We start from the raw sequence: 14,082 nt of genomic DNA on the forward strand, positions 1-14,082 counted from the left end.
AATAATCCAGTCTGGGCCAGACAATCCAGTGATTGACATGATGAGTAACGATCCACGCAATTGGGATACGATGACATACATCAACAAGTCAGCGAGCCTGACCACCCGATCCCGTTAGTCGCCTCTTACATCAAGCATAGTCGTCTTTTACGGCAAGCATGGGTTGCTGAAGACCTATTCTACCCCTGATTTTCGGGGGTCTAAAGTTTTGATCGCCATCCCTGCTTGTGCCCATGTAAGCGAGCAGTTCTGTTTAACCGTGTCCGTTTTACGCAGGTTTGAACTGTCTTAAATCTTTCTTCTGCACGTAACGTTCCCACACAACGATGCACAACGATTCTTGAAATACACTTGCTCTTTGAACTGAACCGTCAGTCGGTACTTCTATTTAACGGCTGTATTAACGTCTATTAGCGAATAGAATCTCCACATTAACGTGTTCTGTTACACAGTGAGAGAAAACTCACATATTTATCGGAAATGCCGCTGAGCGGGTTTTGTGTTATCCAGCGTTCGCGACGAGCCGTGTGTACCATTGTGACCGCTAAAAATAACCTGCAGAACCAGTTTTACAGGTGAGCCGAGCGCGCAAGCGATATCGGGACCGGTCCGACGTTATATTGTATACGGCAGTGCCCGTGGTCTTGGGTTCTTGTGAATCAGGGCTGTTTTCATTGGCAGTGTATTTATAGTGTCCTCAACCAGCCCTGGGTTGGGTTCTGTGACATCGTTGGGTATACACAGGAAAGCGGGTAGATTTACATTTTCATTCTCGACACCCGGGAGGATTTAACTTAATTTTCTGAGGTGAGTGAAAATGCTGAATTTTATAACCCGTTCCACTCTTTAGTTGTCTGCCCTGTACATGAATATCACAGGTACAATAGGCATGAGTGTTTATACTATTGTCTCCTGATAGTGCAGACGGGGTAGGTGGCAACATGTTCTATATTACTGGTATAGCTTGATCCGTTAATATATATATATATATACATATTTGTTCTCATTTGATAACCCATTATCTGTAAATATGTTTAATATCGCTACACCAGAGGGACAACGCACGCCTTGTAACCGCCTGTTGGGCAACACCCTATGGAAAAACGTCGTGTAGTCAGTACCGCCAATATACCCTTGGACAGGGAACGTGATGGCACCGGCACTCGGTGTTTATATACAAAGCATTATATGTCATGGATTATGTCGTAAAACATTTGTGAATAATATGTCTTGTATACAGCATAGCAAACAGAGGTACCCTTTCACCCCAAATTCCTCTCATAGTTGACATTCCTTCTACACTTATTAATAGTGTTCTACCACATGGAATATCATTTTCAGAATCGTTAAATATATGCCACTCTAGTTTTCACTTACTTGCCTAGGGTCTATCTGTGTTGTGTAATACAGGACACAGCTCAATATCAACAAGTTCGTAAAATGAAGGTGTGGTGATTACACTGATAGAATCAAATATTGTCTATATTTGGTCAACTATTTTCTGAATACAAAGAGAGATAAAACATTCGACTTCCTCCACTTAAACGTATGAGCCACATTCTCTCTTTTTATGAAGACGGGAACATGAAATCCTTCAAATTCCACCAACAGTCAGCATTGTATATGTACACTTGTGTTGTTGTACGTAGGACAGACAGTGCCATCAATATGGAGCCTATATAAACCCCACCCATACTGTGTCCTCCATACTTTGGGTTGGAATACATTTTAACATGTTTGTGTATTCCTCATCACGGGAAATACATTATTCATTTGCATACACACTCGCGTAGTTTTGCTGTAAACATTAAGTTGTTAGTTATCATTAGCAATGAAGAAATCTGTATCAGGGGTAGATACGCACACTATATAAATAAGTCTTTGACTGGCTTTTAGAAGTAATACACACAAGGAAGAGATTATTGATGCCTACTTCTTAATATTGAGGAACACAACTTTTCGGAGTATATACCTACTCCGTCAGCAGGTAGATAAATAGTACTACCAATCCCACATGCTACTTCAATATTTTACAGTGTTCAAACACATTCAAATTTACAACAAATAAATATGGTTTAAGAAAGCAATTAAATTATTTAGATATTAAATATTGTGGCTGCATTTATTTCTAAAGTAATCACGTAGGTGTTTAATTCCTCAGTTTTTATCAGAAATCCCATGCTGTTTATCCCATGTGTGTCAGCACCTGGTACTGCAAGGGGCTGGAGACAATACAAGGTGCACGTGTCAGACGTATACAGTCTTGTACAATAACACAAGGTGTTTTCCTGGGGGCTGAATCATGTTCCTTTCATTAAACCACCAGCAGGGGACAATGGTGGCTAATTAATTACCAATCTTGTGTTTTGGGTTACATAACATTCCAAACATGTCGCAACAATCAACACTTGCTTGGTGTACCAGTGTTAAGACCGGATTAGGCCTCTTCTTATTGGGTCAATCTTGAATACGTATGATCAGGTTTGGCTAAAGGGCAGTTTGGAGGGAATGTATTGTTGATACGAAGAAATAGAAAAGACTGACCATGTGTGATGGCACGTGTTGGATGGTGTAGATGTATCGTAGCAAGTTAGGCCTGTGAGACCAAATGTCTAGTGTGATCACGCGCTTGATAAGGTTACTAACATCTGCACCGGATCGCCAAATGGCTCCCCAAAAGTCAACCCCAAATCCACAAAAGCCATACTCATACTCAAATGAAAGGAAAGTTGAAGTAGCCATCACACGCCCCAAGACTCGGTCGCACAACCAATACCTGTGACAAGGAATGTCCATCTTGCAATCAACCTGAATCCATTGCTCTCTTGTTACTGAAACGTCCAGACCATGCCCCAGCCCGGCCTCGGTTAAAACAAGAATTGCTGTTAGATCTGCTATCTGTCATAGATCTCCTAAAGCCAAGAGATGCAATAGCGAAGGCCGTACTGTTTCTGAAAGATGGTTAGCTACTCAGACGTATATAAACAGCACAGCCCAAAAATCTATCAGTTTCTAAAAATAATAAATCAAATCATATCAATACAAAAATAGAAATCATATCAATACAAAACCAGAAATCATATCATTACTAAAACTCCCAATAGATATTTGTACCCTACTCACATGAACAGGTCCGCGGAAATTCCTAAGGCAGAAGCCGACCTCTTAAACACTTAAAGCAACAACAACGTACCGAAACGCCACATAGAAAGAACAATGTAGTAGAAATCCAATAGCGCGTTATATCATTATATGATACACGTGATTGCACAAGTCTGTGCCAACTGAGATTTATTCCCCCAGAATTTCAAATAACGCGATGGGAGGATTCAAATTCAGAAAACTTCGACTCCCTTGAAGCGTTGTTTACCCTGCCCTATTATACATACACGGGGACAAATCAATATCATTATTAGTCATACTGACGTATGGATCAAGAGAATGTCTTGTACCTTAAAGAAATAGTCCCACTAGACAGGCAAATTGTGTTGTTGTTCGTCTCCCGTTCACTGTAATATCAAGTGTGAATCATTGCGTTTTAATGCAACAAGCGCATAAGGTCTAATTAACACACTCACATTATGTATACTGTCAGCCTCATAGGTTTGTATATGTTTATGTTCAGTCTAGGTAATATTATTTTATCCCGTTAATATGGCAAATTAATCTTCTTTCTTTTAATGCGGAGTTTAATAAGTACGACAAACGGTCCGACGTACCTTAATGAATTTACTCTTGATAAAATGCCGCCTTCAAGACAGAAGGTCCTTCTTCTATAGTTCTGTTCTGTAACGCTCGTTGTTCAGAAATAAACTTGCCCGAGACAAGTTTCTGTATAACCGACTTTGCTTTACACAAAGTACAGAAAACGTATTAGCAGACTAAAATTATTTACAGAATATTTTATTTCAGGTACGTTTGTTATGTTCACTTCTCACTCACAGTTACAGCTCACCAAATAAATACAAAAGTACCATGAGTTCAATATACCCGTTTGTCAAGATGTCAACAATGTTATCCAGGTTTTAATCTCAACTCACAAACAAACCGACCAGACAGGTGAAACAACCCATCGCACCGCCCCAGCAGTCAAGTCAACATTTCGCATGTGCTTCAGGCGGTACTAAGTTAGAGTTATCTCCCCTGGAACACAGCGCGACCGATTTAGCATCACTTAAAACATATTCTACTCATTATGGTAACATTCATTCCCGGCCATATATGACACTGATCTGTGAACATGATGATTGTTTTACAATACAGGAGTACAATTAATGAATTGTTGGTGTGAATATTGTATATTGAAGAAAAGAAAAGTACATTAAGTTTCAGAATCCAACATATTGGTTCTCAATCAAAACGCCAGACTTTTCAATTCTTGGTGTATGGGTAGATTTGTGAAAAAAAACTGTCGGTAGATGGGGAATATATAGATATTATTTCTTGGTGTATGGATATATTTGTGTAACATTTCGGTCAGCAGGTGGGGAATATATGTTTGTGTATATACAGATCTGAAAACTGTTTTAATGAAATGTCGCCCTACTGGTTGGGTTCAGTTAACGTGGTTCTGTTGTGTCACAGATTCATGTCGGGAATTGATATATATCTTGAACACATGTTCGACTGTCTTCTCTTCTGTTGCAGATGAGGGTCCTACCGGGACCTGCAGTAGTTCTTCTGCTGGTTGTCTCCCTGACGTCTGCTCAGGAAACTTGCCCACCAGACGGCGGAACGTGCCGGGAGAACCCGATGGCCATCAAGAAAACTACCACTACTGATCCATCAGCTCATTACTATATCGGAGGCCTGTTTGGTATCCACGAGAAGGGCCCCACTGCCTACTCCTGTAGTGACAAATTCAGGCTACGCGGTGTCATGAACCTGCAGGCATTCCTTTGGGCAATTAATTACTTTCAATCACGACTCCCAGCAGACGGAAACAGAGTATCCATTGGAGGTGTCGCGTTTGACAACTGTCAGCGCAAGGAGCAGATGGTAGAAAATATCATGGGGTTTGAACAGTGTCGGAACAGGTTAACAGGCGTCGACAGACGACAGGTCTTGGCTTTTGTAGGTCCAGACACAAGCAGCGAAGCGCTGGCAGCAGCCGCTCTTTTGAAGGACATGTCCTTGACTACAGTCAGCCATGCGGCCACGTCACCGGAACTGAGCGATGGGAACATGTACCCGTACTTCCTCCGTACCGTCCCATCAGATGCTAATGATGCTGCAATCCTGGCTGGCATTCTGGCTAAAGAACTGGGGGCAAAGTATACACAGCTTATTTATATGGACAACTCTTATGGGAAACACGGGATGGAGGAATTCAAGAAACATGCCAAAGCTAACGGTATCTGCATCGTACAGAGTATTATGGTCTCCTCAGATGTGTCCACCTCAGCGGACAGCGATGTTCTGCGTAAGCTTATTAACAAGCAGAACGTGAAGTATGTTGTCCTCTTCACAGATGGTCCTACAGCCAACAGAGTCCTGCAGTCATCTCAGGCATACAACGGCCGATCAAGCCAGAATTCTGTACGATTCATATTTCTTGGAACTTCTTCATGGGGAAACTCGGAATTGTATCTCAACAATGCATACAGCGCTGCTAACAATAGCATTGTAGTGTCTCTATCTACGGATCCTTTATACACGAACGCCATCAACGCCTTCAGAAATTACTGGTATGATTTAAAACCTAACAATAGTACATCGGGCATCGACAACAAATACTTGACAAAGTATTGGGAAGAGAGGTTCAACTGTGAAGTAGACGGCACGTCCAACGCTTGTGTGCTCGCTACCCAGTCGCTTCGGGACGAACTGGACGTGTACGTCCCATACACCATTATGGCTGTCGACGCCATCATCAGGGGCGTTTATTTGGCTGCCACAAAAGCCTGCAACATATACGACCTTTGTTCTGACCTCCTCAATATTGGCAACAGAGGTACCGCCATTTTCAGAGGTATTAAACAAGTAGAGGCCTTCGGGGAAGGTGGTAGGGTCTTGTTCGACCAGAGCGTTGGAGCAAACAACAAATACGTGACTGGCGATCCTTCTAGTGGCAATGGCGGCTTCACCAACTACAAAGTGTATTCCGTGGTCAAGGGCTCATATATTGAGGTAGATATAATTTTAGTGGTTTTAAACGCATTCAGAAAATATTGATAAGGCACTCGGCTCGCCCCAATTCGGTCATCTCATGTCATGTTGGCCAGCATTGAGAGGAACTGGAATTTTGTATGAAGACTAGTTCTCAGTTACAGATGCAAAGCCAGGTAATACTTTGAGCCTAACTCGAACAAAAATTGAATAACACCTTGCAACAATATATTTTTGTAGCCAACAAATTCCTTTTTTGTCAACAGTCTGAAGCATAATTATTATTTTCAAACATTTTCTGGGACAATTTCTTTTTTTTTCGATAAAAAAGATCAGATGATCGGTCCTAAATGTTGCTTGTTACAAAAATGTATACTTCACAGATTGAGCTCTTTACAATTCGACCGTCACCGACAGTGATAGCATTCTACCCTTATCAAGGGGGCCAGGGTGGCCTAGTTATCTAAGGCGACGCACTAAGCTGTGGACATGGGTTCAAATCCCAGATTCGCCATTTGTCAGCATCATACCTGTCCTCGTTGGTTTCATCAAAATGGTAAACGTCTCAGACCTGCATTACTTAAGCCCAACCCATTCACTCCAAAATGAAGCTGGCAGTTATATACACTATAAACCCCAACTCATTGACTCTCTTTTCTATATTGAACTGAATCAATATCAAGGGCACCTCTGACTACTTCACTTAGACCAGTCAAGTAAAGCTAAGTGATCAGGTCTATGATTCAGTCTAGTCGGATATTATATGTACCATTTATTCAAGAAACTACAGGGGTAAAGTGCACAACAAGAATTGGGGTGAAGTTGGGTCAGGCTAGGATTAGGCAGACGAACTGCGACATAGCCTTGTTCAAGTACATGTTGATTCAAATCTGAAAACACAAGATTCTGTAGGATGAGAGGGGTGATTTACTTCCGTGTGAAAATACGGGAGAGTGTGAGGATATTTATAGCCATTCATTCATGCTACAGCTGACCTACATACAACTCTACAGGAGATGCATCACAAATGGATCGCTACCTACGCTTATACAAACAGGAATGTGTCTACAGAATGTACTGGGGTGTCAGTGGGCGCCAGGGGCAGCTAAACGGTTAACGCCGTCTCACATCACGCCGATAGCTTGGCTTCAGGTCAACACGTGGGTACACGGTGTGAAGCGCATTCCTTGTGTCCAAGTCGGGATGTTGCATGATTATTTCTTAAAGCTCACTCGATTATAATCCTCATGATTGTCATCAATCATTTATTGTAATCATAAAAACGAAATCTTTACGTACATTCGTCATCAACACCAACGCGGGTGAGATTGACAACAGGTAAAAGCGCTCGATTTTCTGTGTTTCCAAAGACGCTAGTTCATATCCCATCAAGGATGCGCTAAACGTGGCTCACACAACGACTGTACAATCGTTATGTTGTTTAGATATTGGTAATTGTGTGGGCAGTATCTTCTCGTAATTTCCAATCGAATAACCATAAAACATCGGATCGTCTATTTGGTTTTGTAGTTCGGCAACATTAACTATAAAGCTGGAGCCAACCTGACCAGGACACGGGGGCTGGACATGAGGTTCTACCAGAACAAGGACGTCTGTAACTACCCCTGCACCGACTGCGGCGAAGTATCCACCACACAAGCACCTACCGCTGCCATGACAACCGCCCCAACGGCAACGTCCACTAAGGACCCAACTGAAGGCGGGAACTTCACCTTCGTCAAGTTCCCCACCAGCCAGGAGCTGACCGGCGCCTACTTCAAGTCGCCTCGCAATGGGGAGATGTGGATGACCAGGTACTGGACTTATTATGCTAATAAAAGCTTTCTAAACGAGGCCATAAGCGATACCAGGGGCTGGAAGACCTAAGGTAGCACGTGACCTGAATACTCCACAGTGGAAAGCCTTTCCGCACAATTCTACCCATGTGTAACAAAGTCCGATCACGTTATGACCTCTCTATGGCTACCGTTAAGCAGTAAAACATTTATAAAAGGTAACATCGAAAGCTTCCATTGGTCTGAATACATTGAAACTTGGTATTTCCGAAGTATCCCCCCTTGTGAAATCGTCCAGATCGGCAGTGTCCGGTGATGTAAAGCTAGGTTTCCATGAATCAGATTTAAACGAGTTTTGTGCAATAACGGGTCATGTAACATGGACATATGCACTTCATCGAAAGATGCCTTTTAGATTTCTTATGAATTCACACACTTAAAAATTGGCAACGCAGTGATCTGATATGAAGTTATAAGATATAATGTACTACACAGACGAGAAAGTTGTCTAACAGCAGGGGGCTTTTGTGCTCTGAATCTCTAACCAGATAAGTTAACAAAAGAGTATTGATACCTCCGCTTCCCAAAGTAAGGCCATCGGTCTGTAGAGACTACTCCTCCTTGTGCAAAGTGGTAACATCTATTGCTCGATCCCACACTAAGCTTAAGCAGGGATATAACTGAAATGATTTCAAAAAAACATACAAACCAACTCACACTGAATAACATGTTTGTTCCAGATTTGAAATCGGGCAGAGATGGATTATCGCCCTTGGTGTGCTTGCCGGCCTTGGCATCTTGGCCGTCATCATTTTCGAGATCTACATCCTGTACAAGCTTCTGGGGACGCGCATGGGCAGTCGCTGGAGGACAATGTGGCTAGGGCAGCTTCTTCTCTTCGGCATCTTCCTCAGCTTCCTCACCCTCTTCGCCTTTATTCCCGTCCCCACCAAGGCCACGTGCGCACTCACCAGGTTCGGCGTGGGCGTGTCCTACTCCATCATGTTTGCTGTTTTGTTGGTGAAGCTGATGGTGATACTAACGTCTAAGACGTCGGAGGCCTCCCTCCTCCCCGGCGACATCGAGTCCCCCAACTACTTAAAGGGGATCTACCAGTTCCTCATGTTCATGTTCGCTGTTGGGGTCCAAGTTGTTATTGATGCCCAATGGTTGATTACGGTGCCGCCGGAAGCTGTTCTCGTGACGGACAATGGTGGGAACCAGGCCTGGGTGTGCAACCACTACACCTGGAAGGTGAACACCGGCATGCTCAACATGACAACGTTTGTCCGCAACGACTTTGAAAACCATCTCCTATCTCTCGTCTACATCATGTTCCTCATCCTCATCACCACCGTCCTCGCCCTCAACGCCCATGGCATCATCACCAACCACAGAGAGAGCATCTTCATCGGTATTGCGGCAGGGTTCAGCATCCCCATATGGCTATCATGGGGCTTGGTGGGAGGTCTTAACAGAGACCACGTCGTTGCTCAAGAGTTTGGTGACGCCTGTATAGCCTTTGGGCTGTTCCTGACGGCGACGCTGATCCTGTTTGCGATGTTCCTCCCCAAGGTACGCCAACTTGTCAACATTGGCGTCGAGGGCATCTACTTCGAGGACGACAGAGAGACCTACTACGCTGGGTCGGTCATTATGTCACCGCCTAGCTACAAAAGCAAAGCCAACTCGGTACTCTACGTGAACAACTCAGGCATCTATTCGGAACCAGTAGTTGTCGGCAATGGTGACCCCAGTAAGTATGCCATACTGACGCTGAATGTAGTGGTAAAAATACGGCTCTTCCTTAAACAAACTGCAGCCTGCGTTAAATATAGTCATTGAGTCATACTGGTAGTTTGAAAGCCCTAAAGGAACAGGTGCCCTTAATACGTGGCTATCTGAAATTCCCTTTTTGCATACGTCATCAGTACATCTAAATTGAACATAGCTTGCAAAACAAAGACTGTATTTGAGTAAACAAACTGTATATGGACAGACAGCTGGATGACCGCCTTAACTAGGGCTACGGGTATGTGACTGTGTAACAAAGTCGAAGATCGGAACCGCATGCACAAATCGATCTTAACTGAGTTAACTTTTGTAAAACGAGAGGCCAAATATGTTTTTTTTAAGAATTTTCTTTTAAATCCCGGACAAACACAGTTTATTGGTATATGTGGCCAAAAGGTCAATTGTACAACATGTATACAATAATAGTGAACATGACTGTAACCTTCACATTGAACATTTACTGGAGGAGGACGATTATTTCATCTTAGTTCATGACCCCCGTGGTCTATTTGTAATAGTTTTCTGATAAGTCTATTGGATTTGTGAGTAATTGATTAGAAACTACATGTACATGCATTTCTGTTTATTTAAATAATTATTTATGTCGTATTTGGTCTAGTTTAATTTTAAAAATAAATATTGAGGAAAGGCCATATTCAGCCAGTACCAATTTGATCGCAGATTTGTTACATGTGTTAAACGAAAACATACTGCGTATACTTTTTCTATTGTTATTATTTATGTCCCAAAGTTCCTCACCACACATTCTGGCAAATTGTTCATTGACATGTAGGGCTCTTTCGGTTTGCATAGAAAATATCTCACAAGCTCTAGAGAATGTATTTCAGCATGACCACCCACAAGGCACACCCTAGAGAAGTCAGCCCGTGTGTCCCGGTGTGACAATCTACCTGATATAAACAAGTTGGAATTTGTCATGTTTGACTGTGCTGTAGAAATTGAGAGGTATTGTAAAATCATCTTATCTAAAAATCTTGTATCTTCTTTTTTCCCCAGTGGCAACCCATCTAAAGCATCCGGGTCACCATTCTGGGCCCTATAGTACATATAGTGCACCTGCTGGATACACGAAGAAGAGCGAGGCCGGAAGTAAAGTGCTTCGTGTAACTCCGGACCTAACCGGAAAACACCCGACTGAGAGGCGAAGGCCTCAGTCTGAGTTTGCCTACGCGCCCCGGTCTGTTAAAGGAACATTAAAACGTAAGCTCGCGTTGGAAAGGATCTTAGCTTTACTAAAAATATGTGTGATGAAACAACTAAAAGTGTGTATTATTCTCAACTAAAATTTATATTTAGTTGAAGTGTTTCAAGTGAACTAAGGAGTGTAATATGCTCTCTGTGGCTGTTTGTGTTTTGTTTTTTCATGTATTGTCATTAGTCTTTTGACCGCCTCCGTGGTCTAGTGGTAGAGCGTCCGCCCGGAAATCGGAAGGTCCGGGGTCCGTCATACCAAAAGACGTTAAAAGATGGTACTTGTTGTTACCCTGTCTGGCGCTCGGCATAAAGGGGCTAAAACAAGGACTGGTCGGCTCGGAGTCAGTATACTGTGTCTGAGTGGGGTATTCATGTTAAACTGCGGCATGGTATCTCAGTGAGCTAGCACTATTAATAGGCATCAGTCCGGACTAGTACAAGCAGCCACACACACACACGTGCATGCACGTCGCTATATAAGTGCAATAATCTTCGACGCGACGTTAAACCCCATTTCACCTCACCTCACATTAGTCTTTTATTGTCTTATCTGAACCATTTGGAATAACCCAAGATGTCTTGAATACGGGTATATTCTCAGTTCAATACCTTTTGAGGGGCTTTATCGCATCGGCTCTAATTTCAGCCCCCGTCACTTTCTATGGCAAAATTACGTCCCCTGGGCGTAACAGGATTGGCTGATCGCAACGATTATGATCTTTGGTATACCCAGTAATCTGACACGCTGTGGTATCACTGAAATACTATTTACATCTTATTGAAATAAGATCTTTTACTGAGATACGATATATCTCCAGACAATTATGGCATCGGAGTAGAAAATCTGATCATAATGAGATTGATCAAAACACACGGCATACAATGTTATATGGATATTACAAATATATTTTTTCTCTTTCAGGAATTGGGTCAACCCAAAATCTTGGCGCTCTTTGAGGGGGTATTGAAACATCTTGAACATCGCCAGTGTTGGGCAGTGCTGGAAACAATCTGAGCAGGAGATTGTTCCAAATATGTATTTTGTAAAGAAAACATCTATGAAACGTGATTGATGTAGTAAATTAATAAGAAGTATTTACCATCATATCTTCACACACTGAGATACCGACATCTCATTCTGCTCCATCCCCTGCGGTCCAGGGAAGACTTTAAGTTTATCAACCATGAACCAGCTACAGACGGCCGTGCTTGTAGGAGCTCGCGTTGACGTGCTGTACATCGTTTTGAAATGATATTGCTCGTTGTACATAAATATCTATATACGCTTCGAGGCTGCATTCAGAATATACACATCGACGTCGGTTTGAGTCTCTCGAATTGATATACTAGTAATTTGGAGAACAACTTGGTGTCTGATCAACTCTAACAATTATATTTTAAAAATATTACTTTTCTTTTTAATGTATGTATATTTGTAAAGCTAAATTTCATTTCGCTGTTGAAATACAGACTGTCTCAAATTTTAATGAGTAAACCGCATGGTATGTCTTCCCTCAAGTCAAGGTTTGCATTGGTAGCCATTCGTGTCAGTTCACAGGACAGCCGAGCTGTGTCGAATGTGCGTCAGTTTCACCGTCTCAGAAGACTGCGTGAATGATGATATGCTATTTGTTTCTAAGTGAGTGGTTTGTAAAAATACCAGAATTAATAATATGTATGTAGTTTGACCCGCACGTCGATAAAAAAAACGCATATTGAGACATGTTAAAAAATAGGGTTTCACCTGACTTAGTGTTAGTGACTTTATTTAGCTACGATGAAAATGACATATCACATTGATCTACGATAAATAATTTAATACGTTTCCGTAAAAATGGTCATGTTCTTCTGTTGAACATTTCTCCCTCTCCCACAAATGAGGAGCAGCCGTCGTTCTGTGATACCGCTGTTCGCGCGATGAGCAGGAAAAGATAAAAATCAAAATGTATCATTGCACCATTGCACATTAACTGGTCTTGGCTGCACATGATAACCGAGATAACAAAACAGCTGCCTCGCGTGTGCACCGATCGTGCAGTGTTTACATCTCGAGTAGGACCATATAGCGTTGATTCCACGTATCAAACCTGTGTTATATAAATATATGTACGGAAACAAGAGATAGAAGTCCGTTATTGTATATCTACACGTACTTCGCCTATATGTTATATATATGTATACATGTATGTGTATAAAGTTTTACATTTATTTTTTCCTCGTGTGTCAGTGTTCCTTTGTGTTACGATGAATATATCAGCATCATGATGATGGAGATTTAATGTGCGCTTCCGGAGGTGCCGATTTCGCACTCGTGGCATACCTAGAAACATATGAAGGAATGTTTTAAAAATGTTACTTTGCAAATATATGCCGCCATTCGTAAGCGCATTAGTCACTTGTATGGGTAGTATTAAGGGCGTATGGTCACATTGATCAACAAAATGAAATACAGTTTTCGAGATAATAAGGAAATGTAGGTATCTTTGTGGTTAGCATCGGTAATGGTGACGAAGTTTTGATAAGTCATTTGCTTGGTAATTTTGCGATTTTCGTTTACACTATTTTTACTTGCAACACAAAGTAAATATTTCACCTGAGCATTGCTTTTTGATAGTGTGTATATTTTTTACTGTCAAAATGTGTAACATTTTCAAATTTATTAAACGCCTAAATATTCAGTTATTTAACAAAGTGACTGAAAAACATTTCCATCCGTATTATAATGATAACGAATTCCAAACATTTTGATTTTTAATGTCATCACCAAGAGACTGAAAATGTTACGTTGAAAAGTACATTTCTATGTTGTTTGTCTTCTAATCCTACATGGTAATCTGTTGTGATGTTTGTAGGCCCTTTGGATCGCCTTAATCAATCTGGACAGATTTTTTAGTCAAAATGACTGAAATATTTACACATTTTATAAATTGCCTGAGAGAATTACATTTTACAAATTGACGGTAATATATACATGCTTACAAGGGAAAAGGCCTGTGAAAACAACGTCTATCGCGCATTGAAGAATTTCCCAACCAAGTCTAGTTTTAGACCTGTCCGTTTTTGTGGTATCTTCTGACTTTGTGTTGATTTTTTTCTATTTGTTTAAGGTGTTTTGCTATCGTTGAATTTTGGTATTTAGGTGTCAATTTAGCCCTGAGTTTGCTTAGAT

At 41.6% G+C, this 14,082-nt stretch overlaps 1 protein-coding gene across 1 annotated transcript; it reads left to right on the forward strand.

The window, feature by feature from the left end:
• Positions 1–601: 601 nt before the first annotated feature.
• LOC124147752 (metabotropic glutamate receptor-like) lies at positions 602–13,128 on the forward strand. Its single transcript, XM_046518506.2, has 6 exons — positions 602–807; positions 4,648–6,129; positions 7,639–7,922; positions 8,645–9,660; positions 10,716–10,919; positions 11,836–13,128. The coding sequence occupies exons 2-6, from the start codon at positions 4,648–4,650 to the stop codon at positions 11,868–11,870; spliced, it is 3,021 nt and encodes a 1,006-aa protein (XP_046374462.2). The 5' UTR covers positions 602–807; the 3' UTR covers positions 11,871–13,128.
• Positions 13,129–14,082: the final 954 nt, after the last annotated feature.

Source organism: Haliotis rufescens, unplaced genomic scaffold, assembly GCF_023055435.1.
Source record: "Haliotis rufescens isolate VD_foot unplaced genomic scaffold, xgHalRufe1.0.p SCAF_36, whole genome shotgun sequence".
Classification (NCBI taxonomy): Eukaryota; Metazoa; Mollusca; class Gastropoda; order Lepetellida; family Haliotidae; genus Haliotis; species Haliotis rufescens.

Bases quoted from the DNA above. Each gene is read 5' to 3' on its own strand.
- LOC124147752 (XM_046518506.2), top strand. From the start codon at position 4,648: ATGAGGGTCCTACCGGGACCTGCAGTAGTTCTTCTGCTGGTTGTCTCC. The intron at 7,923-8,644 runs GTACTGGACTTA...TGTTTGTTCCAG, and splicing joins GGGGAGATGTGGATGACCAG to ATTTGAAATCGGGCAGAGAT. The intron at 10,920-11,835 runs GTAAGCTCGCGT...TTTCTCTTTCAG, and splicing joins TGTTAAAGGAACATTAAAAC to GAATTGGGTCAACCCAAAAT.